General features: G+C 49.0%; 1 protein-coding gene across 4 annotated transcripts in view; it reads right to left on the reverse strand.

Annotated features, from left to right (window-relative positions):
- Positions 1-1,907: 1,907 nt before the first annotated feature.
- Phactr3 (phosphatase and actin regulator 3) overlaps positions 1,908-27,436 on the reverse strand; it is a 210,951-nt gene continuing 185,422 nt past the window's right edge. For all 4 annotated transcript variants that reach the window (XM_055596275.1, XM_055596274.1, XM_055596277.1 and 1 more), the window contains exons 9-13: positions 10,107-10,162; positions 7,028-7,089; positions 5,723-5,863; positions 4,628-4,704; positions 1,908-2,471 (exon numbers count right to left, since the gene is read on the reverse strand). In XM_055596275.1, coding sequence (XP_055452250.1) covers positions 2,456-2,471; positions 4,628-4,704; positions 5,723-5,863; positions 7,028-7,089; positions 10,107-10,162 — 352 coding nt within the window. In that variant the 3' untranslated portion in view covers positions 1,908-2,455. The remainder of the gene's footprint in view (positions 2,472-4,627; positions 4,705-5,722; positions 5,864-7,027; positions 7,090-10,106; positions 10,163-27,436) is intronic.

Here is a 27,436-nt window from a genome sequence, read left to right on the forward strand (position 1 = left end):
TAGAACATTTGCTGTAATTCAAGTCATAGAAGGTTTGCTAGTATCAGAACTGATCACCAGTCTCAAATGCCAAGAAGGTTTCATGGACAACACAGTCCATAAGTCTTTAAAGGGCTTGGAGAGCAGTGAGGTGTGGCAGATGTTTGAATTTCTCCAGAACCCTTGGATAGTCTCTGTGCTGAGAATGTGCTGTTTTTGTGTCAGCATGTTAGTGACTTTTCCTCATTTAGACGTATTTCAGAAGTGGTGAGATCATCCTAAAGAGCAAGTCACTTGCTTAAAGAGCACAGAGCATAGATCTGAGTAGGTCTTTGAGCTTTGAGATCATGCTTCAAATCAGTTTCCCGTTGACTGGCAGAAGGGAAGGAAGGCTTCTTTCTTAAAATGACTTAAAAGAAAAAAAAATAAACATAGGGAGTTTTTATCGTTAGCTCACTTTCTCTCCTTGAACTGGAGTGAACTACTATTTCAAATCTCCATTCCATCTAAACCTTTTATAATGTGGGTTTTGACAGTGCAGGCAAATGAAAACTTACAACTCTTCTTAAAGAGGGCATGACTTTTCATGTTGGTAGGGTTTCCAGCAAGTTACTTCTAGATTAAATTACCTAATACTCTTTCATAAATTTCCAATTAACCTGAAAAGGGGAGCAACTAATTTTTCAAGCCACAAACTGTTGCAGAATTTCAACAGAAGCTTTGTATCTGGCAGGAATCCAGGAGTGATGGCACCCAAGCTTTGAAGTAGCTTTTTGTCGGTGATTGTTATCTGAGATTTTAGAGGTTATTCTTTTGAAGGTTTCTCAGCATCTTTGTACCTTAGTCCAGAGACAGGCCTGAAAAATCAGGAAGTCTCCAATGGCCAAGAATTGCTTAGGTGATGGATCTTTCAAGATAGCCCTTAGATCAGACACGAAGTTTTGGTATACAGAACTCCACTTGCTAAAAGATGCCTTTGGTGTAACAGTGACCCTGCTTACAAGATGTGCAGAAACTGAAGAAATGTCAAACCATGCCTAGCCCAACCTAAGACCCACCCCATAGAAGAGAGCAGCCCCTGACACTATTTAGGATATTCTGCTATGTTTGCAGATAAGAGCACAACATGGCTGTCCTTTGAGAGGCTCCACCCAACATCAGATCAAAACAGATGCTGAGACTCACAGCCAAAGATTGGGTGAAGTGTACATAGGGAGTCTTGTGGAAAAGTGGGGGGGGGGAGGATAGAAAGACCTGAAGGTGACAGGAGCTTCACAAGAAGACCAATAGAGCCAACTAACCGGGGCCCAGAGTGGCTTGAGGAGACTGAAGGAACAACCAAGAACCATGCATAGACTGGACCTTGGCTCCCTACACAGATGTAGCAGATGGGCAGTTCAGGCTTCATGTGGGTGCCCTAACAAGAGGAGCAACTTTCTGATACATGCTTTTTGATAGCACTGCCCACTGATGGGACTGCCTCGCCAGGCTTCAGGGAAAGAGGACACACTCGGCCTTGATGGGACTTGATGAACTGGGGTGGGTAGTTGGGGGCTGCTCTTTGGGGAAGAGGGAGGGAGAATTGGATCTGGAGGAGAGAAGAGAGGGGACTACAAGCAGGATGTAAAGTGAATAAATAAATTTTAAAAAAGAGTTTCAAGGAGGCTATTGGGGTTTAGTCCTTCAGAGGCTGTCCCCCTATTGCTTGAGAAGCCTAAATTCATCCCATAGCGGCTATCTTTCTTCCATGACCGTAATGCAGAACTCCCCTACCAATAGTAAACCTTTATATTTTTGACAGAATCTATAGAGAGCAAAGTTGGCATCTTCTTTCTTGTGTTTAGATTCAAAGTGTTGACTTTTGTCACAGTCCCCAGCTATGTCTCATCCCAACCCCAATAAAGCAAAAGTCTGGGCTCATTTCCTGCAATAAGTAATCATTTAATTAAAGAACAAAATTAACAGGAATCAAAATGTTGGAGCTGTATTTTTTTTTTGTTAGACATCATATAAAAAAGAGAAAGTATAGTACAGTAAATCACTCTATAACATGAACTTAGTCTTCAAATCATCAGGATAAAAATGTCTTTTCAACAAAATACTGAATGACACTGGGTCACATGCCCCTCGTGGCGGAGGCTGGGAGTGTGAGCCTGCACATGCATGTCGCCCATCCTCCATGACGCTGCAAAACTGTAAAACAAGGTTGAAGGCAAACAAGTTTTCTTCTGGGAGAGTTACTCTGGGCCTAAAGGGACCCCAACAGTTCACACTCCTCAGACACCAAAGAAGGGGGCGTGTCCTCTGGGTTGCTCCTCTGGTAGGTGAGTCCTCCTTGGGATTTCAGGATTGCGCCTGCCTCAGTTGAATTCTCCTCTTCTCACAAACACAGCAGTTAGTCTTGAGGAAAGTTCCCTGATGAATGTTCAGTGTTGGTATCAAAAATTAAACACAAATTCTTCTCAGAAGAAAATCTCTATGGCCTGTGAAATCTAGAAATGATGTTTTAGAAATTAGACATTTCTAATAGTTAAAACTGCCCCCCCCCAAAAAAAAAAACTTCCCACAAACAAATTTAGTGATATTCAGCATTTCTCAAGTTTATATATATATATAGGACTTTAAAGAGGGAGTTGCTGTGGCTGAATAGCCTCAAAGAGCTATGTATGACTCAAAGGAAGCCCCGTGAGAGCTGCTGGTGAGGTGGTCAGCATACCCAGAAGCTCTGGGACTTGGCCTGGGTGGCCAGATCTTATTGACAATATCTTCTTCGGATTATTTAACAAGTTCATAACAATCCTTAATGCATTCAAAAGAACTACGTAGGACTGAAATACAGTGCTGACTTTGTAAAGCTGCCATGATGTGCTCAACCTGAATTATTTCCTCGTGTTTAGGGTTTGGGGGCTCATTCTTTAAAATTCTGTCATCGAAGATGCTACCAAGAATTTATAGAATTTATAAAAACAAAGGTTGATTGCCATACACAGGACTGTCTACTTCTTTATAATAAAATTAGCATTAAAATGACCCCAGGTAAGATGATCAATCCTCACTCAGAAAGGCAAATGGGGTGGACATCGGAAGAGGGAGAAAATAGGAAACAGTACAGGAGCCTACTACAGAGGGCCACTGAATGACACTTCCCAGCAGGGTATTAAAACAGATGCTGAGGCTTAGAGCCAAACTTTGGGCAGAGTGCAGGGAATCTTATGAAAGAAGGGGGATATAGAAAGACCTGGAGGGGACAGGAGCTCCACAAGGAGAGCAACAGAACCAAGAAATCTGAGCCCAGGGGTCTTTTCTGAGACTGATATTCTAACCAAGGACCATGCATGGAGATAACCTAGAACCCCTGCACAGATATAACCCATGGCAGCTCAGTGTCCAAGTGGGTTCCCTAATAAGGGGAACAGGGGTTGTCTCTGACATGAACTCAGGGGATGGCTCTTTGATCACCTCCTCCTGGTGGGGGATCAGCCTTACCAGGCCACAGAGAAGACAATGCAGCCAGTCCTGATGAGACCTGATAGACTAGGGTCAGATGGAATGGGAAGTCCCCTATCAGTGGACTTGGAGAGGGGCATAGGAGGAGATGAGGAAGGGTGGGGATTGGGAGGGCATGAGGAAGGGGGCTTCAGCTGGGACTCAAAGTGAATAAAATGTAATTTACATTAAAAAATATCATCCCCAAATTATAAATAAAAATTGTTGTTAGGATTAAAGAAAAATGTGTTTTACAGAAGAATTTCATTTTCTAAATTTACATTAAGAAGTATAAGAGGTAACCTGTCAAGTACAAGAGGAAACTTTACAATTTCTGTTTGCATAATTCCCTTCTTTCCTTAAAACCCTAACACAAATGGGGAGTGGGGAGCTGTAATTCATAGTTATCTTCTGTTCCATAGCTACAGTCGACTTGCATAGCAAATCTTTTAAGTAAGTGCAGTGGCCACTTGGGATCCATCACAGCGGTTCACATGGCAATGTACAGAAGTAAGATCACTTTTCTTTTGTACTGGGGGCTTCAGAGCATCCTTTAAGGAAGAGGACAATGTAATTTGCCAGTGCCCTGCTGCCTCGACACTCAAGTCCCATTAGGGTTTACAGGCACATGAGGGCTTAGCCAGAGAAAAGGACTTCAAATGTGTACATAGCACAAGAAGAAAAGAAAGTTTTTTTCCAACTTCCGTGTAATAGGATGAGCATAAAATGTGTTGCTCAACCTGATGGGAGAAGTAGGGCAGAAGAGCCTGCTGACGGCCATCCATGCCGAGAAGGCTGGATGTATATTTCATGGTCCATCCCCACATCTGGAGTGCTACCTAGTATATTCTTAAATATATGCTGAAGAAATGAGTGGTTTGGTGGACAATGGCTTGTGTTAAAGGCTAAAGTCAATATAGGTAACGAATAGTGATTTCGCAGCAATCTCGATATAGTGGTAAATTCTATAAATTGATTTCTTTTATTATTGGAATTAAGTACCTAAGAAAATTTTGAGTTGAGACCAATTTTCTTAAACATAGCAACAATGTACCCTCATTTGCACCCCTCACCACCAATCCCTACTTAATGTTGGCTTTTTGAGGCGGGGCTAAGAGTAAAGCTACTTGCGGGTAGACCCATCATGCCACTCAAAGCTCACCTCGTCAAGTGCTTGCTGGATGCGTGCACCTCCATCTCATTACTTTTATACTCATTTAATTCTTTACGAATTGCTGCCTGGGATTTAAAAAGGACAAAGTTTCCAAGTTAAATCATCTCCTGTACATATTGTCAACCCTTAACCTGTGCTGACACTGTGATCAGTACTCAGAAGGGAATTAATCCGCTGTGCTGTAATGAGGCAGGCAACCCTTCTTACACCAACAGATGAGCCCAGCACAAACTTGGGGACCCAGTGAACAGTAGGGTCGGCTTTTTGATTATCTCGCTACTGTGCTATCAGAAAATCCACATGTGGTTGGAGCCTTTGCATATATATTTTAGTTTCGTGCTGTGGCAGCAGTGGAGTGGAGCATCTGTTTTAAGGCCTCTTTTAGTTTTCCTAAACTCGTCACCATGCCTGTCTCTCACATGAACCCTTCAAGGTCCAGGACAGACACAAGTATATATTGAAAACATAGAAAACCTTAGAAGTTGAGATGTTTTCTATATTCAGATAACACTAGGTGCTAAAGATGTCCTCTCCCTTTGATCATCGACATAACAGCATTTTTCCACGTTGATGTAATAACTGTGAATGTTTCTAAGCATATGTAAGAACAAATAACTAAACAAGTGATTGTATAAATTTTCTCTTCCAAGAAAAGTATTCTGAAAGCCTCCTTCACACTTCTGGGCTTATGTCCTACTAGATAAAGCATGTAGCCATGGATGGCCACTTATCCCATGTACTTGGGTCTTTTTATTTTCTTTAGACCATCCTTACCCAGTTTTGCAGCTTACATATCCATGGTACTTGGGAACTGGCATTTCTTAGGTGAATCCTCATGCACTCTGTGATGCCCACCCATTGGATATGCCAAGTACCACTCGCACTGACAACCCCCAAATGTCATATCACACTGTCAAAGTGTCCTTCAGAACAGACCTGTTGCCTAGCTCAATTTAATCTAATATTATTTTCATCAGACCAACAGGGTCTAGGGCATAATTTAGCTAGTGGTTCACATTGTCTAAGAGATCCCTGGCACAACTGTAAGATGTGACACATCCAACCAGCACAGAAGCTGTGTACCTTATCTGCTGCCGACAGTCTTGTCCAGGGCTTGTCTGCCCTCCTGTCATAGTCCTGTGCTCTCGCTACTTCCACGTAGTCGCTGAAACGGATCAGAATTTTTCTGTCTCTCAACTCATCAACAGTGGGTCTCTGATTAAGCTAAAATAAAAGATGGTTACAGTTAGGTATTGCGTGCTGCACTTGTTTTCTTATAGTAGGCTGCATATCATAATCTATAAGCAACTGTACCCGTGAGTTACTATAAACACACTCTCTAAGGTGATTTCACCATGTACCATTTCATCTTTGCACACCCCTTTATCTCAACACCCGCCTGTCCTGAGAGAACACATGGTCAAGGAGTGGGTGGTTGATGGAGTCATCCAATAAAATGCATGTGCTCAGCATGCACTCTGTTAGGCCAACTTCCACTCCTGGGAAGAGCTTGAAGCCTGCTGTGTTAGCTCTAAGCTCAGCAAAGCATGATCTTGGGTCAGCCAGACAATGAAAATGATCAGGAGGAAAGGTAGACTGGGGCATCTGGGATTACTTCCGAGACCAGCCACTGTAAATCTAACTTGATGCCATACAAACCTTTGACAGTGACATTTCCTATAATTGAGTAACTAGAGACATTGAAGGAAGCTAAGAATGACAAGCCTAAAATGTAGCAAAATACTAGAATTTGGGTATGTGTTTCTTAGTGTTAAAAAGGCTCAGTTGCTTTCTGGCGAGGGCTAGTAAGTGCTGTTTGGAGGTTTTCACAACTGATTGCTCTTAGGGCCTGACCGCCTAGGTTCAGTTAGACACTGGGGTGTGTAAAAGGCCTTGCTTTTGGAGCAACTGACCCTGTATGTAACCTTGAAAAGCACGCCTTGCACTACCCCCTTCAAATGTCTATGGAAGCTTTCTCTAGTGCACATCTATTTATAAAACAAAATGCTGCAATCCTGTGTGGATCAGTTTTTGTCAATTCAGCACAAGTTAGGGTCATCCGGGAAGAGGGGATGCCAACTGAGGAATTGCTTCCACTAGACTGGCCTGTGACTACGTCTGTGTGGCCCTTTTCTTGAGGGCTGATGTGGGAGGGCCCAGCTCACTGTAGGTGCTGCCACCCCTGGGCAGGGGTCCCTGGGTTGCATAAAATGATCTAAGCAAGCCAGAAAGTGGCATTTCTTCATGGTCTCTGCTTCAGTTCCTGCCTCAGTTTCCCTCAATGATGGACCATGACCCAGAAGTACAAGAAAATAATCCCTTTTTTCCCCCACATTGCTTTTGGTCATGGTGTTTAACACGGCCAAAGAAAGCAAACAAGGACAATACCTTTCTCGTCAATCTTTGCTTGATTTCTCTCCTTTCTTCCTGCTCTGTCTGATCATTCCTTTCTGTGAAAGACAGAAGTAGAAGCAAGTTGAGCATTTCCTGTTACAGAAGCAAGCACTAGGTTTCCTAGGGCTTACAGGTGACACCTTTTGACATACCGGTTTCTGTGTTTGGAGTTACTGAGGACATGCTGGCCCTAGCTCTCACTCATGATTATCCTTCCACGTCTACTTCTCCTCCGCCCTATACAGTACAGGTATGCTGTTGCTGCTGCTTGCTTCTGGGGAACAGCTGTCTGTTGGTCTCCATTCCACTCAGATGCCTTATCTGTGTATTTATCTCTAGGGAACTGAGCATACAGTTGCCATAACACAACAACCGAGCAAATGTTCAGCTCTGAGTAACCACAATTTGTCTCCTGCTCTTCTGTTTTACAAGTGTATAAAATGGAACTTTTAGACAACTGGCTCAAAATATGAACTGCATCTCTTCTAACCCTGGGCAACACTATCAAATGTGAGCAGACCCGCAACCCAGATGCTTCTCCACTGTTGAAGCATCCTTATATATGACAGCACCTTCTCAGGGGCCAAACGCCCTCAGAATTTCCTTTGCCTCTTTATGATACTTGGCAGCTAAAGCTAGGGCAGCATGTTGAAATGCTGTAGTAATGTAAGTCTGGCCCAGAGATAGAGAGAGAAGAATGGAGTACTATTTCTGGCATTCTGCTCGCTAAATAAAGCCTCAGGTCCCCAAACTTAACAGAATTCCTGCCTAGAAAATAGATCTCACCCACCCGCATACAGAATAGCAGCACAGCCATGTTTGGGGATGGGAAATTCTGCAATCTACACCTAACATAATTTTACATTCACTGCTTCTATTTAAACGGTGTGTTTTAAACACTCGGGTATTGGGGAACTACGTGTGTGGGTGTTTAATAATCTGAACATGCTTCTCAATAGTTTTTTCATTAAAAAAGCGATTAGGCTAGAGAATCTTAGAGAACAACACAATCACATTATATGCTTGGTTCTTTAGATATATGTGGCAATAGAAAATACATTGCTGTATGCTACAGTGACAAATTAGTGAAACAACAAGGGAATCCTAAAAATGTCACCAGCCTAGCCCGAGAGGCAGAAGCTAAGGCAAGGCAGCAGTTCTGAAAAAAACTCCACATCTAGTCTCTTTGTGAAAAAAACTGATGGAAAAAAAGAAAAACAAACAAACAAAAAAAAAAACAACAACAACATAGGATCCCCACTCCACATTGTGAAAATGTCATTACCAAGGTACAAAGAAACACTTTGGGGAAGTTATTCCAGCACCGTGGACAGCTCCATGCAAGCCTTCCAAGGCAATCTAGAAATGTAGTGATTGCTCCTAACCTGGTGCCTAAGAACTTGACTGCCAGTAGAGGCCAGCTAGTGTTCATGTGTTAGGATGTCACATTTCCTCAAGGCCTTATCTGCTTCACTACTAAAATAGGGACAACAGCACAACTCTCAGATTTGTCGAAAGCATTAAGGAGCACAGGTCATTTCTGGCGTAGACTGAGTCCAGTCAAGCAGGTCCTCCCACTCAGGATACTTGACAAGGCTTCTAAGCTAAGGATAAATCTGGCTTGCTGGCAAAGGCACTGTGTTTATGATGCGTTGCCATGGCCATCACAAGGAAAATCCACTTTCCTCAGCTGTGCTAAAGGTGAGTGCCGTCAGTTCCAGCTACTTGCCAGCTCCACTCACCAAGCAGTCTATTTTTAGGACTTCGCTGTTTATTTCAGATAGTAACACAATTAGAAGCACAGGTAGGGGGAACCTGGCTGCCCACATGGAGGAGAAGACATAGCTGTGGAGGAGAAGTGGGCCCAGGTGTCTGGGCCATGGGGCTCTCTTCCTCTACCAACAGTACACCTGGAATATGGCATGTCCTATATCCAGAGCATCCCTCTTCTAAGCCTAGACTACAGCTTTGAATAGTATCAATGACATAAGACTGGATTTTAAATAAGACTGGCTTTATGTTTTAATATCCAAACATTTGCTGACTGAAATAGCTTGACTCCTGTTACTTGTTCAAGCATGGTATCAGACACAGTCTAGGAAACATAACAGAATATTAGTCACCACAAAAGTTTAAAGAAAGAATCCCTAATCTGACAGTTTTTTCCCACAGTAGCCTACAAAGGAGGGGGTAGGGAGCTTTGAGGTTAAGGACAGTATTTAGACCAAGACAGAACAGGAGTGGATTGAGATGCACGTGCAGATCAAGACCCTCTAGCCTCTCTGATGCTGTCAGGGCAGTCTTGGTGCTGTTAAACTTGGGAAAGGGTGTTCAAAAACGAAGAGCACTCGGGCAAGTGGAGTGTACAGCACACACAGAGGGAGATGCACAGGAGCTGTGCTGCTTAGCCGACCCAAAGACAGCAAACACATTTTGTGGAAAATACTTTCAAAACTAGTCTGTTGGCCAGACAGGCACTGCTCAGGGTGCACCTGAGGGTTTGACTACTTTCCACCATCCAAGACCACGAAACTTTCATCCAGTGGATCTCACTGCTGCACACCTGGCCTCAGCATAATCGAATCCCACACCTAACTAGGGGAACAAGGCAAGAGGTGCAAGGAATACTGGAACCCAAAGTTCTGAACCACGGAAGTTTCCCTGCTCCAGTGAGCTGGATGTTTATTCCTTGTAGAGGGAACAAGCCAAGGGTGCACCATACTCTGGTACAACTCCAGAAGACCCCCACTGCAAACTCCCTAGAAGCCCTGCTTGGCAGCCAGCATGCACAGGGTTAATGATTCCTTTCCCCTGGGTCTGTAGGAGCATCTAATACATCTGAAGAGGAAAGTGTCTTTAAGTACGCTAGGAAGAGAGCTGTGCTGTTCTTATTTAACTTTAGGAGATTTCCGAGTGCAGCCACTTTAGGGCTTCAGAATCTCTTCGCCACTCAGATTTAAGGTAGCCCAGAGTATCCAGCCTGCAGAGCTAGGCTGGACTGCGAGAGCTTAGGTTCCTGCTGCAGCTTTAGCACACGTGAGGGAAACCTCTAGAGGGATCGCCCGCTACTCACGTTTCAGGATATTTCTCCTCTCCAGCTCCTCCACGGCAGGTCTCTGGCTCAGCCTTCTGCGGAAAAACACTAAGATTATGTTTTGCACCATGCTGGCTGCCTGGAAGTTCTCCCCAGGTCTGTGCAGTGAGGGGTGCCTGGCAGACACCCCCGAAGTTCAAGATCACCTTCCGAAGGGAAGAAGAGAGCCGGCCACTGGAGCCTCTCGCTGGCAAAATCAAGTCAGACTTCCATGTGGGAGGGAAAGCCGGCCCACAGAGCCAGTGCCCTTCTGCACATCATCACCTGCCCCCTGCCTGGTGTGCACGGCTCACCCAGCCACATGCATGTTTAGGCAGTCCAGAGATTCATTCAGGAAGATCTTCCTGCCCACCGGCTTGGGAAGAGGAGGGCAACACTGCTGTTGCGCTTCAGACTTGTGGTTGGAGCCATGCCCCCAGATCCTTGCTTCCAGGCATCAGCTCCATCCTTCATCCTCAGCACCAGGAAATCAGACCAGCAGTACAGCCAGCGGCCTGCCAGGCTGAGAGGAGTCTCCTCTGTCCTGCCCCACCCAGGGGGAGTGTCCAGGGCCAGCTGAGGGGCCTTGCCTCCTGTCAGTGAGCACACAGCACCAACACCAATGACAGCTGGGGATCTCCCAGCTAACTGGGAAGGGAGCCGCCCACACACGCACGCGTCTCCCGCCTCCCTCCTTCCCTCTCTCCCTCCAGCAGCGCAGAAGAGTGTGACAGTGTGCTGTGTGAAGACAAATTACTATTTCCTTTTCAGAAGGTCTCTGGCTCAGGGAGTTGGAGGACGCAGCCCCCTCCCCCCCCCAAAAAAAATAAATAAAACATCAAAACTCCACAAAACATAAACAAAGGGCTTGTCAGGGGAGGGAGGCATAATTAGACAAAATCAATGCCAAGCTCCAATTATTTCTATCTAAAATAATGGCCTTGGGTTGGAGCCAGAAGCCTTCCTACTTCCGGATCTTCAGCCACTGTGGAGAGGCATCGGAGCTGAGGCACTGAATACTCAGTCAGGCCCCTGCGAAAATGCTGTCTCCAGAAATATGTGTTTATTTATAATCCCTGTCCCAGCACAAAGCCCAGGGCGTGGTGCGTCTGCTCCATACCTCCCTCCACACTGGAACACAAGTTTGCTTTGGGCTCCCCTGGAGCTTTATCTGCCAGCTCTTTCAGGGTGGGGGTGGCCTCCCCCCTACTCCTAACATTCTCTGAGACTTGAATCTGGACCCTGACAACCTCTGGCTGGCAACCAGAGCCAGGAATCTCTCCATCTATCCTAGGAAATGCCTGCCAACCCTGGCCCCTGCTCCCTGCTGCTGTGGCCCTAAACCCTCTCAAATGACTGTGGATAACCAGCTACACATCATATGCTGTTCCAAGACCCCTGAACATGCCCTTGAGCTCACTGTCCAAAGGAAAAGGCAGATGAACTAGAAGCAAATCACCAGCCATTCCACAGTGGCCTGTACATAGAATAAATGAATCCAGGGATAAGGGACCAAGCAGGGCAGGGGAACCCGGGGAAAGTGCAGTTGCACTGAGACCCCGGTGACAGGAAGAGATCTTTCCTAACTGCTGATTTGCTGGGCCGGAAGACTAATGGAGGACGGAGAGACCACATGGCCATCTGCAGGAGTCAAGCCTACAAGGCGTCGGAGGACATACTGTGTGAGTAGACTGCCCCTTGTGGAAAGTGGAGCCAGAGATGGTTCGGGGCTGGGAAAGAAGCCTGCTCAGGAAGCGCTCCATTGGCAGCAGTTGTCCCTGTAGGCTCTGGCACAGTAGGTGGTAGAGGATGGGCTTTGGAAGAAGGAAGACACACCCTGGTGGTCGGAGCCTGGGACATACCATTTCCTAGCTGAGTACCCGGAGGCAAGGCACTCTGCTCTTCTGAGCCTTACTTCTCACACACAGTGAGGACTAAAGAGGTCTTTAAAGAGTTGTATGAACTGAGTAGGGCTTGGAATTCAGAAATCCCTCAAGAATTCACACCACCTCAAGAATAGCCATACCCGAGGACTTTAAGGTACTCGTGAAATCGGGGTTGTCAATGCATACTTTTTCTCCGACATTTATAAGTAAAATATTTCTTCCAGAAAAGCAACCTTAGGAGAATTTTGTTCCCCAATACCTGGTTACTCTTCTTACCTGTGTGAAGTGCTCACTTGTGTCAGGCAGGCAGTTCCCCCAGCCCCAAAAGACATTCTTCAAGTACACCACCCAGCAGAAGACAGAGACCATAGGAACTTGATGCATTCACCCTAGGCTAGAAACAGCCAAACTGCGCAGGCTTTCCTCTCTCTACCTGTGTCCAGTATCCTGCCCACTGACTGTGGCCCGCCACACTAAGGCAGCTGATTTGCCACGAGGCCCCTTGGCTGGCTATTCTAAGAATCTCACAGGACTGAGTTCATCTGGCTCTGGGTAAATCACAGGCCCATCTGCTGAGCCAGATGGGCCAGGGGTGGGAGGCTAGACTATCTTCCCACAGTGCTGTACCCATGAGATAACGTGTGGAAAAGCTTACCCCGAGGTCAGGTGAGCATAGGCAGTATAAGCAGCCTGTTGCTTTGCTTTCATCATCATTACCATCGTAATTACAATCTCTGTTATTACCAGCCTCCCAACTAATGTTTATGGAATTAAATGGAGTCATTAAAAAGAAGAAGAAGAAGAAGAAGAAGAAGAAGAAGAAGAAGAAGAAGAAGAAGAAGAAGAAGAAGAAAGAAAGAAAGAAAGAAAGAAAGAAAGAAAGAAAGAAAGAAAGAAAGAAAGAAAGAAAGAAACAAACTAGCATTTACTGCCCAATCCAGGTACAAAACCCTGGAAAGAGATGGATCACAGAGAAACCTGACCAACTGGGCTTTTAGTTCAGGGCACAGAGCCTTGTGCCTAAGTTAATAAGGTCTTGCCTCTGCTCCCACCTCACTCAGCTCAGACGTCAGAGACCCTGTGTAACTAGAACAGCATGGGAATCTGACACCTGTCAGGTCTGCATGTGGCAGATGAGAAACAAACCAAACACCTGGTCCCAACCCAGGCCACAGGAGCCCTGGGAACAGGAACCAGAGCCCATCTCTGGATCCAAAGCAGGGAGAGCTGGGCCACATCAGACAGGGGCCAGCAGCTGGCAGGAAAGACAAGAAGGCTGAGGCTGGAAAGCTGTGCCCCTTGGGGGAAACTGAGGCACGCAGGTTGGCTGCCTTGCCTGCCAATGCAGTGGCCATTCAGGCCATGAGGACACAGGCAAGTTGTTAGTAGTATTGGAAAGGAGGGTTGGGCTAAGGGAGTTCCTTCCTCACAGTCCTAGAACTTCACGAGAGTGGGCTTGCAGAACTTTGCTGCTGGTGAGCCCAGACAGTGTTAGTGAAGGACAGAAAGAACGAATAGGAGTGTTCTCCCATCCCATGGACTGTAACATCCAGTTTGGAAAGTGCTACCATCTTAGTGCTTCATCTTAAAGACAAAGAGCCAGGAAACAGCAAGAAACTGCCCCAGCAAAACTGCTTTGGGAGTCAAGGAGGCCAGAAGCACTGAGAGGTATAGGAAGGCCCATGGGCATCACAGCCCAGTGGGATGCATAGCTCTTGGCTCTCATTGTCACTGCCCTGTTCATGGTTTGGTGACAGGAGCTGACTCCCTCCAGTGTGGCTTGAGGTGATAGCTAATTACAGCACCATGGTGCAAAAGTGACCCCCAAGGAAAGAAGCACCCCAACACCAGCATCCGGTATACAGAGGAGAGAGTGTTGGAAGGCTGCAGGAACAGTAAGAGCTGAGACTGTATTTCACCCACTTCTGGTGAGCATCACAGATTCCTAGCAACTGGTGCAGGGGAGCTAACAGGACTGACCCATCAGTGGCTTTATGGGCTGTCAACCTTCCTCAACTACAGCCCTGGCATGCACAGTGAATGCAAGCACAGTGAATGGACAGTCAGGGCACAGGAAGGAAGAGGGAGATGGTAGATTGGAGTATAGAGGCAGAGGAAGCCAACGTACAGTGGGTGGGATGCCCAGGTAAGTACTGAAGGGAAAGGGGTCCCTGCACCTCCACATTCCTGTCTGCGGAAGGCTGGCTAGCTTCTGCTCTGCTGGGTCAGCACCTGGGGTCAGGATACCAGCTTCTGAAGAGCAGTCTCAGCTCTGTCTCTGGCCATTAGCTATCAGGGTCCATGTTCGCCCCGGCCGGGGCCTGTGCTGTGTGAACCCCTGCCCCAGCAACTTACAGGGCTAAGATGATCAGCACAGACTGAAGGCAGGGAGTGGACATTAGCATCATGGCTACTATCTCCCACTGTGTAGAGCCCAGGTCTCCACTATGCTGGCAGCCCCACTGTGGGCCTAGATCCTTAGGAAGGGCTACTGCATCCGACGCTTGGAATGCCTCCCTTAGCCATAACCTTCATCAGAGACTTCCAACCTCTCCCTCAGACGCTTAATACTTTCCTCCATCAGACATGCCCTCCCCACTAAGGCACTCAAGACTCTCTTCCATCCTCCTGCCTCCATCACTCCCCTTCTCTAACTCTCATACACACATAGTCAACACACAGCACACACACACACACACACACACACACACACACACACACACCCCACACACATACACATACACACACACACACACACACACACACACACACACACACACACACCAGTGGCATTTCCATGCCTGCAGGGCAGAAGACAAGTGTGGAGCTCACCCTGGCATTCCTCCCCGCTGCCTTACCCCAGCTCCCAAGCACCCAGGCGCTGGCTTGTCTGCTCCTTCTCACACAGATACCTGTAGCCTAGATGCTGCCTTTCTGCTCACCTTCAGTCTTGGACCCTACAGGGCATCCGCTGAGAGCCACTGTCCTCTCCCAGGGTACCCTTCCACTGTCCTGTGAGTTCCCTAGAGATGGCAGCGTGAGGTGGCTCCTGTCATTGCAGAAGGAGCACAAAAGGGGAGCTACAAGGTAATCTGGGTAGATGGCTTGAGTCTCCATGGACACAGATCCACAGGTTATCTGAGGGACCGGGAAAGGACTTAACTTTTCTCCTTCTTACCAACGTCCCCCGGATTCCATCATTAATGCACACTTTAAACAACACAAAGGCCACATGACGGATAAGCTTGCCTGCCTTGTGCAATCCTCTAAGGCGCTCTTGCACTCACCAGGTGAACCCCCAGACTAAGCCAGAGAGAAATGCTGCCACAGGCTCTCCAGATGGCCTGGCCAGTGGCCCTGTTCACATTTAGTGGGATGCTGGGACTAAGACCAAGGGCTGTCCCAGAGGAGGGCCTTGATTTGGGTGAGACTGTGCTTAACTGCACTGGAGAGGAACAGCTGGCTCTAATAGAGCAAGTGATGGGGGAAGCTGCCAAGGAAGCACAGCCTGGCTGCCACTTCCAATCCCACGTCCATGCTCCCATGGACTGAGGCTGCAGAGCTCCTGTGGGGAGGACACCTGGGAAGAGCACTGCCCACGAGAGTCAAGATGTGGAATCTCGCGTGGAATCCTTTGATACGAGTGAGAACAGGTGGGCTTCTGTCAGGTCCGGTCAGTAGAGTGCTGGCTGCACCCACGAGGTTGTGGACTTAATCCCTGGCACCCAGGTAAAAAGGAAGGTGTGGTCAATGCATGCCTGTGACCCCAGCCCTGGGGAGGCAGCGACAGGTGGGTCCCTAGAATATTCGGTGAACTCCAAGCAAAGGGATGAATGGTATTTCTAAGCATGACATCCGAGTTGTCCTCTGACCCGCACATGCATGAACATGCAAACACACATTAAAAAGAAAATTTGAAATAAATATGTACATAAATAAATACTGTTCACCTTGAAGAAATAAAAATCAAGTAATTTCTGGCAACATGGCAGGACCTGGAGATTCTTACGTTTAGTTAAGGCAGATACAGAAATACCCTGTGTTTCACGTGTATGTGAACTACAACACCTGAGGTCACAGAACTACAAGGTGGAGATAGGAGTGATTGGTGTCTGGGGACAGAGTCACAGCCATAGTGAAAGAACCAACACTGGTGCCCTGTCCCTCAGAGGATGAAAATAGTGAACAATATCCTTTGTGTATATCATGTATAATTCAAAATCACTATGAAAGAAGATTATGAATGCTCTCTTTACCACACACACACACACACACACACACACACACACATACACACACACACACACAAAGTGTTTAAGATGACAGCTCGTAACCCAAGAACCCCAGGTTGGCCAGTGGACAACATCTCAGTGTACCACACTCACAAAAGCCAGTGCCTGCCCGCAAAAACCATCCCAAGACATCCATACCACCAACCCAAAAAGCAAGAAATCAGGTTTTGTGGGCAAAGAGATCTTGGTGCTTTTCTTACTATAGCACATTCCATGTCATTACTTGTAAACATCTTTCTACCAACTATGTAAGAATGGCAGGAACCTTCATATGAAAACAGAGTAAGTCTCTAAGATGACTGTATGGCATGGAGTCTTCCTACTGTGTGCTCAGGCCTGGCCATGAGGCTTGGCTTCAGATCCTGGCACAGCCGACCCTGGAGGAGCCCTGACCTCTGAGCCTCGCTGCTTCTGACATCAGGGTGCTTCTGGTATCAGGAGGAACCAGAGAAGGGCCATGCTCTCATCACGCATGTGCCTGCCATCTCTTCCTGCTGCAGCCATGCTCCTACTTGTCCCTCCTCCCCACGTGGTTCCCCTGTGATACCTTCTCCAGGTCCCTGGGTTCAAGCCTTAGTCTACCCCATAATTCTAATTCACATACTGGCCTCCCTTCATGTTAGCTCTAAGTTCTCCAGGTGTCCACTGCTCACAGAAACCTGCAGCTTCCATCACTCTCACCCTTCCTCCTCTATGAGAAGGGCCTAGATTTGAGGCAGAGACAGGAGCAAATGCGTTTGAAATCCGACTCTAGCCCTGTGATACTGATAAGGCACCTATTCCCCCTGATGTTTGCTTTTCCTTCTGAGCAGTGGCCGAATGCTACATCTATGTCCTGGGTCCCCCATCAGGACCCACTGAGACACAGGAGCACGAGGCAGCACGCAACAGGTCCTCAGAGGGCAGCAGTCTCCACAGCCTCCTTGGCACATGGTCATAGCTACCCTTGGCATCTGTTCCTGGATAGATGACTGCAGGTCCACAGGAAATTGCAAGCAGCCCGAGGCACAGCGGGTCTGGCTTAAGAAGGGACACACAATTCCAGCTCCACAAGTATTGACCCATGCAGCTACACATTTCAGTGTCATCCTCACATAGCCTCCGCTCAAGGTTTCTTACCAGGCCAACTAAGTGTTGGGCCAACACTGAGAGATTCCTTCTAGAAGCGGCAGATGCCTCCCAGAGACAGGGTGCAGCTGGAGAGCAGGCGGCGTTCTACCCACGGATCCCGAGGCTATTTTTGGGGAGGTGATCCTGCCCCACAGCTAGCCCTGAGTCACTATGAAGCTGGGATTCCCCAGTGAGGGGGTGCCAACACCACCATTCAGATCCAGAGCCGGGCAAGTGGCAAGTTCTTTTTCTCAAAGCAGGCAGGCGACGATGCGTGGACCCTGAGTCACAAAGTACTGATGAAAGGACACCAGAGAATGGGCGTCCAGGGTAGAGTGCTGTCCTCCCCACATGACGAGAGCAAGCGTCCATGAGGAGACCAGGACTGAGCACCACACAGAAGCCCCAGGCTGTTCCAGACTTACAAGGAGTGTGCCCACACTGAGATCACATACTTCTGATGAGTGGATTCTTCACTCACCAAAGGCTCACACAGGGAGATGTCAGCTGCTAACACACACACACACACACACACACACACACACACACACAGACACACACAGCTGTCACAGCAGCTGCCAGCCCTAACACCAGGGGATGGGTATGAACCCAGGGCCTCCATTTTCATGCCCAAAGCCATCCTGATACCTCTGGCTTGTTCAGTGCCCACTGCCCATCTTAGAACTGGTTTTCACCCAGCAACATTCTATATCTAACTGTACTCACTACCAGTACCTCAGGGGTCTCCACATCTGTTACACTTGCCCAGGATCACTATATCCAAGCCACCATCCTGTTACCCCGAGGTTCCTTCCCTCCCAGCCCCACCATAGGCTGCATCCATGAAATCCCATGATGAACTCAGTCCATCTGTCCTCAGCAAGGCTGGGCAGTCCATGGCGATTCCCTCACCACTTTCTGCTACTGCTCTGTGCATCAAACATTAACAAGCAATGGCTTCAAATGGGCTCCTGAAGCCAAGATGCCCTTCTCAACTCAGAGTTCCCAGCTCTCCTAGACCAACATCCCTTTGCAGAACACACACCACCACCCAGCTTTGCCTCTAATCACATTTACTTTAAAACATAGCAAGGGCTATAGAGATAGCTCAGTGGGTAAGGTTCTTGCCATGGAAGCATGTGGACCTGAGTTCTGATCTCCAGCACTCACATAAAAAAGTAGATCACAGCATCTCATGCCACTGAGGAAGACACCGTAAACCTCTTCCTCCACACACATGCACGCACGCGCGCGCGCACACACACAATTGATGTTATGTTCTGTTAAGAATGAGAGAAGAAAAGGGAAATTAAGTTTCAATAAAATGGCATACATTTCATGCAGGAGCTCAGACACGACCTCATTAGGAGACAGGGGGAGAACCGCATTGCCACACCTACACAGTCACCAAGATGATATCAGCCGCTAATGCACCAGGCTCCGAGGAATGCCATCACGTCACGAGAAGATGCTTCTTAAAACACAGGGAAGATTCTTGGTAAGGCTCTGGACAGAACACGACTCTGTCTTCCCTCTGGTTCCAGAGCCTTTGCCTTCCAGGAAGCAGTCTGCACTCCATTCCAGCAAGAGGCTTCGTGACTGCTTGTCCATGTGCTATAGCCCACATTCTTGGGAGCATGAGGGAACATTCAAAGTCAAGTGGAAGGAGGTAAGGTCTTCACTGCTCAGGGGCTGGCCATTAAGTTTCAGGACACTTCCTTCTGAGGTCAGGACAGAATCACTGGAGGAGATCCTACCGTTGACCTTCCATGACCTTATTCCCAGAATCCCCAGAGGCCCCAGGGATGGCTGCACTGTCAATGGCTGCTATGCATCTCTGTCAGTGGAACCTCTCTGTATCTACAGTGAGGAGTGGAAGCTTGTGTTGGGCCTGGTACCCACTGTGAGGCTTGGAACTGTCCCCACCCATCCTGTGTGAGAAAAGGATGTTTCCAGGATGCCTACAAAAGTCCAGGTAACACCCTGCCTTAACCCCGTGCAACAGGAGCCAGAGCCTCTGAGGAACTAGGACTGGGACGGTTCTGGAACTCGGGCAGGGGCCAACAGGCAAGAGCACCTGCCTCTCTAGGTGAGTCCCAGGCTACCTGAGAGGCAGCAACCTGGCCTTAACCATGGGGCCTTTCCTGCCCTTCTCCCAATGATGTGGATAACACTGAAATGGATACAAGTACCCAGAAAAAAATGTACCTCAAAGGAGCACTGGAGGAGACTCCATGGAGGAGACTGTCAGGTCCTCAGGAGATGCCTTGAGACAGAAAAAGGACCTGGGACTGGGGCACATGGAGAGGAAGGACAGCTCGCCCACCCATGGGACCTAACCTGTAATCTGCCTGTGGAGAGGTATTTCCTCTCAGGGAAGAAGAGAAAATTATTCTAAATGCCATTTGACAGGTACTGATTCTAAAGGGAGGGATGTACTGTGTGGAGGAAAGCCAGGGGCAAATGCGGCCGAAAGAGGGGGCAGGATAGAGCAAGCAGGAGTGTAAGCAGGGGTAGATGCCAAGGCAGCACCTCCACTAGGCACAAAGACAGGACAGATGCCTCCCTAGAAGGTGCGTGGGACATGCATGAGCCTTTCCCCTCCCCGTGCAAGGGGCAGAACAAGGCACAGACATGCCTCAAGCTGGTCAGCAAGGTGCTGCTGAGGGAGAAATTCAGAGGGCAAAGGGAAGCCCATACCTGGCCGGATACCTCTCACCCTGCTTGGCCCTCTGGCCCCAGACAAGGCTGAGTCTAGCCAGAAAGAGCAAACACTGGTCTCACAGAAGCCCAGAGTCACCAAAGGAGTAACTGTGCTCACCCACTCCAGCCTAACCTTTGGAACCCCTGAAGAGCACGCTTACCCACTCTGGCAGGAACCCTAGAAGGAGGCCAGGTGCACATGCACCTGGCTGGCAGAAAGCCCTCCCAGGAGCTACACTCCAGCCCTGCCTGGCCTGCCCCTCCCCGCTCCACCTCCACCCCTCTTCTGGCTCCTCTTCCATCCCTTTGCTCTTGGCCTGGCCAACTTCCTGCCTATCTTGTCTCTCTGTTGGTCACACCTGAACAAGTCAGACATCTCAACCTGACAAGAGGATCATCCCCAGTCACCCAACCAAAGGCTCAAAGCTCCAAGGGGCAGGATCTGGTAGCTGCAATCCAGCCCACAGCAGCTACCTCAATGGGAAGCAGACTGAGCTCAGTGCGGAACTCCCAGTGGGCCAGACTCAAAGAAGCAAAGGCCTCCAACAGACGTGAGGAGGAGGGAGTCCACTCATGTACACAGCTGCAGACATGCCCGAGAGGCCAAGCTGTGCTCCGGGTCTGTTCTCTCCCAGGTCCAGACCTGAACACGTATCTCATGATCCCACAGCTCTGTTCCCACCATCCACAAGTGGCAGCTACTGTTCCCAGCCCCGTGGTACCAGATGTGCCTATTACAGGAATTAGGTAATCTAATTAAGCTTTCTGTACACTGACTTCCTGACTTACTCCGGGTTGAAAAGGAACATGCCATTTCTATGAAAGCCAAATGGAACATTCCAGAGCCAGAACCTGGGGTGAGCATAAGGACCAGCTGTTTCGAACACCTGGGGGATCTGTGCAGAGTGCTCTGGCTGTCCGCTCTCTCCCGCCTCTTGTAAAAGAGGCATCAAGGCTGTCTCCACCGGAAGCTCCCTCGGACACTGGGAACCGAAGCACTTCTGGATGCACGGAGGAGCAACATATGTGATGCAGGGACAGGCGTGTGTGATTTCATGTCCTAAGAACTCCAGGGCTTGGAGCCAAGGAGGGGACTCCACCCTGCAGCCATGTGTGGCATCGAGGGTCACACAAGAGCACTCAGGAAGTCTCTGTGGCAGAACCGAATGGCAGAGGTAATGGGGAAGGAATATCTCAAAGGAGGTGGGCCACCACTGCTCCAGGGGCCCAGGGCCCTCAGGGTTTCCTCCCCTTCTCCCTCCCAGATGCCCAGCTCACACTCTGGGCAGCACATAAAAATCAGAAGCCATTTATAAAAACCCAGATGAATATCTCTAAACCACAGGGCCATACACAGGCAAACCAGGACATAGAAAAGCAGTATCTCCCTAATGGACAGGCTGTTTCCCAGTCACTCATCTATCCATCTGTCCTTCCTTCCTCCTTGCCTCCTCCCGTCTACTCCCATTACAAAATTGGAGAACCTGAAGGACAAGAAAACTCCAGCTTCCCACCAGCCTCTTCTCTCAGGTGATTTCATAAGATTGATTATACTCAGGCACTATCCTTCCCATTAAGTACAACTGGGAAGTTCTGACCCCAAGGTACAAGGCAAGGGTGCACATGGTGGGGGCGGATCCCAGGGAAGAGCTGTCTCCACTAACATGAATGCTCCTTCAGCACTTGAGCGCAATGTCTGGCATTTCAGTAGCCATCTTGGACCAGGAAGCATCGAACACTAGGATGCTAGCATGAGGTGAAAGAACAGCCAATCCTTGGTGCCTTTGGAATACCCATGCCAGTCCTGATTATCTATCTTCAAAGATTCCACAGAACAGGGTGGCTCCAAACATGGGTCAGCCCTGAGCCAAATGAACACCAGCCATGAGCCATTGCTCTCTGAGCCTCTGTTTCCTTGGCTGTAAACACTTAATGATAGCACTTACACCTGAGGTTAGAGTGAAATCAGAAGGAGAAGGCACACATGGCTGCAGCAAATGTCAGCGTGAGGGCATAGCCATTATGATCACAGTGGGCACCCATGCAGTGTTGAGCCCCAAGGCCCAAGAGGGCGGGATTTTGTCAACATTCAATGCCAGCAGGTACCTGGGGTGGGAGCCACATACCCACCAGCCCAGCTCCAGCAAGCTCAGTGGCCCTATCAGGGTTCACTCTGTCCAGGAAGGCAGGTGACCTCCAAACTCCTGTCAGCTGCCCCTTGGGCTTGGAAATCAGGCTTTGGCCATATGAATGGCAGCTGGTGATGTTCTGTAGCTTTACACACCAGACACACTGTGCCATCCTCTAGATTCCCAAGCAGGGGGAGGGGGAAGCAGCAGGTGACTTTCTGCAGTACTCAGGGGACAAAGACACTGAACCAGGGCTCTGAGGCTCTCTAACTCTACCTCAGGCTCTAACTCCTGAGCTCCGTGTTTAGACGGGGCCTCCCCCTGTCTCTGCATACTGTCTCTCCTGCTCAGAGGAGCAAAGCTTTGCATCTGTTCTAGGCGTGCATTCCAGCTAAACCCTCTGAGCGAGTTATTCTTTGCTCGGCTTCCTCCATCCAGAGCAGAACAGGTTAGACCTCTCCCACCTCAGTCACTGTTCTTCTGACCTGGGCTGGTCTTGCCTGCCTAGCCTGCACGGCTGATCCTCTTCCTTCCAGACTGCTGCCTGATTTTCTCCTGCATACACATATGCACACACTAACATGTACAAACACATGTGCACACACACACATGCACACATAGACACATAAGCATACATACATGCACACATACATGCATACACACACACACACACACACACACACACACACACACAATCCTCCCCTTGCCTTTTTGCAACAAAGCACTATAGAGTTTTGGGGGGTTTTGAGGAGACGGGTGTAACTCAATTACACAGTTCCTGATCATGAACTGTGTAGACTGCATCATAGCATCAGAAAGCTGGACCTGCCTGCTGGACCTTGGAGAGGAGTGGTGATGGCCACAGAGGTGGAACAGAAGAAGAAGCCAAGGACAAGGGGGCCATGACGGAACACCAGACTGAAACAGACCTGAGCTCAGTTTGCTGATCAACAACTGGAGGCCCCAGAAACCATGCTCACGATCTCCTGGGATCAAAGGTCAGCCAGGCATCCCTCCTGCATTTCAATGTACAAAAAAGATGGCACTGAACAGGGCCCTTCCATGGGTGGTACATGACTGACACCAGCTTCCCAACCACACCATTGTGCAGGGGTGTCCTCTCTAGATCATTGTTTTCTTCCACAGGAGTCTCCCTGAATCCTGCCCACAGCCTGACCCACCTTACAGGGAGGCAAGTGGCTGCCTCCTGTGGAACCTTGTCCTTGATCTACTTTTGTTGCCTGAACCCCACTCCCCAGCCCCATACTGAGACTCCCAGCAAACAGAGTGGGATGGGGAGAAGGAGAGATAGTCACACTGTGCTCTCGCCCTGTCAGGGGACAAAGTGGAGACAGGAAGTGTGGAGCAGGTCAGGTCACACCCTGAGTCAGCCACGTTCCAGCATTTGCCTAGCAGGTGCTCACTTTCACAGACAAAAACATGCTGCTCAAAACATAAACTCAAGCAGGGCACAGTGACTCACACCTACCAGCCCAGCTCAGAGGAGGTACAGGTGGGAGGATCAGAAGTTCAAGGTCATCCTCAGTGAACTTGAGGCTAGCATGGGCTAAATGAGACCTCGTCTTATAAAATAAAATTAGAAAACTCAGAAACAGAGGAGGGAAACAGCAAGCGGGTGTAGCCAGAGAGCAAGATGAATGTGAATATGGTCAAATGTATTACACGCATGCATGTGAACGTAACATTAGCAGATGTAAATAAACATACAAACACACACAATTTCCGTGGATAAAATGGGTGATCCCAGGCCAAGTACGGTCCACAAATGTGCTGTGGTGGCTACATTTTGCCTTTGAAAAGCCAGACAGAATCTCAACATTTAAATGAAGGATATTCCATATTTTTATTTTTCAGCTTATGTAAAAATGCCTGGAATCCCAGTGTTCGAGGAGGCAGAGGCAGGCTGATCTCTGTGAGGTCAAGTCCAGCCTGGTCTACAAAGGGAGTTCCGGACAGCTAAGACTACACAGAGAAACCCATCCTTTCCACCACTTTTCCATCCAGGTATCACCCAATTAGCCAGCTCATCTTTTGATCTCATTTCCCAGGAATACACCTATCCCACCCAACCATTGGGAAGGGCTCAGCTGGGAGTCAGTGTTGTTCCAGGCTCTGAAGATTAAGCACTGAGAAAGGTCTTTCTTTCACTTCACACATGGGAATCATATAAGCTAGACAATGCCTGCATGGAAAGCATATAAGCCTGAGAATAGGAATGGGCCAAGTCCAAAAGATGCTTAAAGGTAAGAAACTCCATAAATACTAGGTTCAGCTCTTGTCAGTACCCAGCTGCTTACTGGCTAGAAGCAATCTTTCTCAGGTTCCCACATACAGCCAGGATCATGAGGCCCATCATGTGGGAACTGAAGGCCATAATGTACATCTTGTCCTTGGTACAAACCGAGTACACTGGCCATGTAGAGCTTAAGAGAGGTGAAGTTCCTTGAGGCTAGGAAATATCTGCCCCCCTCAAGATGCATGCGGCTCCTAGGAGATTCCCAAGCCCAAAGCTGTGAAATGAAAGTGCAGCTTGCAGCTTTGGGGCCACTGCCGACCTTTGAGAGCACCTCTTCCTGCCTTACCATAGTCTCTTCTTCCTACTGATGGTGCCCAGTTGTTAAGTTATCTGTTTGTCCAAAAGCTACTTGGAGAGTAATGAGTTCTTTATTGGTTCACTCGTTCACTGTCTTAAAGTCCCTCAGCTGCTTCCATCCTACTGGAAAATTCAAAGTCCGAGGGGATGGATACTTCCATGTATCAAGAGGTCGTGTGCACCCTCCAAAGAGTGCCTTGCATGCTGGGGTCCATGTTGAAGACACCATGCCTTTCCTGCTAAAGCCTGAGCAGTAACAAGGATCCTAAAGAACCCTTTGGCACACTGTCAGGCCAAGCTTGTGAGCCCTGGGCCTTTGACCCTGAAGAACTCAGTCCCTAGCCCCATTCCCACCCCCAAAGGACATCTCAGCCACCCATCATGCCCTACTTTATCCAAACACAAGCACTTGGCTTCTCATGTGGCAAACCTAATTCTCTACTCTCTCCGGAAAGCTCCTGATAGGACCCTGCAGGCTTACAAGACAAAGAAACACGCATTTCCTGTGACTGTATTATTTTAAAAAAAAAATAATGCCAAATGCCATGGTTTCCGGGAGACAGACGGGTTTAGTACGCTGACCACCACGGAGCTGCTCTTAGTTTCTGCAGGAACATGGACCGCCATCACACACTGTCCATCATCAGGGTAATGATGTAACACCAGAGTGAAGATGCTGGGGTGGGAAGTCAGACCACCAGCCGTGGGAGAAAATGAGAAATCTAACAAAAGGCCAGGCTGGCCTGGGGTGCCCTGATCTCGGTCTCCTTCATGGCTTCATTTTGCTTAGACAGAGCACTCCTAGCTGTGCCAAATGCCAGAGCCCCCCCCCCCCCGCAGACCTGAGGTTTCCTGTCCCTTATGTAACCTTCCCCAAGCACCCCTCCCCTCCTCTTTCCTACATTCCGCTCTGGCACAGGCCACATTACGGCCCCAGGCTGAAAGATCATCTCACCACTGCTTCCCTTAGCTCTGAGCTCTCACTGTGTAGCTATGGCCTCTGATCTGAACCGCCCCTCCACCCCCGCCCGAGAGGGAGGCTCCTAAGTCTCAGGAAACTTGTAAAACTTAAAAGCATCCATAAGGCCCCAAGGGTTACACATGAGCAGACAACTGTTGAGGACGGAGGGAGCAGGAGAGAGGGAGACAGGACGTGCACACAGGCACACACGCAAGCACACATACACACAAACAAACAAACACTTCCCAGTAGCAGGGTCTGTGAGGACCCTTTGGGTCACCTGCCACGCTTCTCAGACCTTTTCTCACAACGATGCACCATCTAGGAGTACCCATGTGGAGCACCAAGTCCCCGCCGCTAGACACAGCAAGCAGAATCCGGCTTGCCGGCCCAGACTGAGATGTTGCAGGGAGCTGAGACAAAGTGATGAAGACAGACAGAGTTGGGTCGTGTCAACTGGGGTGTGGAGGGGCAGTCAAAAAGTCTCCCTGGGGCAGTAACATTAAGCTGACCAGAAGCAGCGTGTGTGCACCTGGATCCCCAGTAAGCGGTCACGTATGGGGCGCTCTCAGCAGTGAGAGTGTGGCCACCCTGGAGCACAGGCACAGGCACAGGCTTCCATGCCCCTGGGTGGCTACATCTTTACCCTCCCACTATACCCTCAGTCTATCGCTTGACCATACAGCTTCCTGCTCATTAACATCTGGCTTGAGCAGCACACCTGTCCCTGCCGCGTGCTGCCGCTCTTCCTGGGGGTTCATATTTACCCCTTTGGCTTCCTGCAGGCAGCTGGTCCGTCTGTTTTGTTATACACCGTGACTTGCCGATCGCTCTGGGAGCACGGCTACTCACACAGTGTGCAGCCCCCGAAACCATCAGCTGCACACTGACCGAACCTGAACTGTCCGTAGTTGGGCGTACACCATGACGGGTATTCACGTGCAAGGGCGTTTGGAAACGGCTGGGCAACCTGGGCCCCTTCTCCTGCACCTGCACCTTCTCTGTGAGTGTAAGCAACATGTGCCAGCCTCCTGGAGGGACCGTTTGGGGTGGCATTGGGCAGCGGCACAGTAAGGCCCTATTGCAAGGCCGTCACCTGTGATTTGCACTCATCCCTCACTGAAGCGCCCAAACAGTGTTGTAGGGAGTTGAGACATTATTAAGTGCAACGTAGCACACCATGCGGCACTGACAGCAGAGTCCTAGATTTGCAGGCACGGGTGGACTAACTAGTGAGCAAGGGTGAGCTGTCACCAATCTCACTGACACAGCCTGGACCCAGGCTACGGACTTTAGACACAGGACATCATTAGCGGGCTGGACATGGGTGGGCGCAGGGCGCCTGAAGCTGCAGCATCGGCGGCTGCTCAGTGGTTGGGAGCTGGGCAGTGGGGTCAGAGATCTTACTGAGAAGCTGTGAACGTGATCTCTGCTCCCTTCTTCCTCTACAGAGCATGAAGGGTGGTTACACCATGGTCAGAGCTGAAGGCCACGGCTGCATGGCAGCCCGTGAGATGACTGCTTCGGACACAGGACTGGCTACAAAACACCAGCGGCATCACGACACTGACAGGACCCGGATCCTCCCCCGTTCTGCCTGGTACAGGCAGTACATCATGTCACATGCACCTGGGG

Source organism: Psammomys obesus, unplaced genomic scaffold (assembly GCF_907164565.1).
Source record: "Psammomys obesus unplaced genomic scaffold, mPsaObe1.curated_primary_1811, whole genome shotgun sequence".
NCBI classification, from domain to species: Eukaryota; Metazoa; Chordata; class Mammalia; order Rodentia; family Muridae; genus Psammomys; species Psammomys obesus.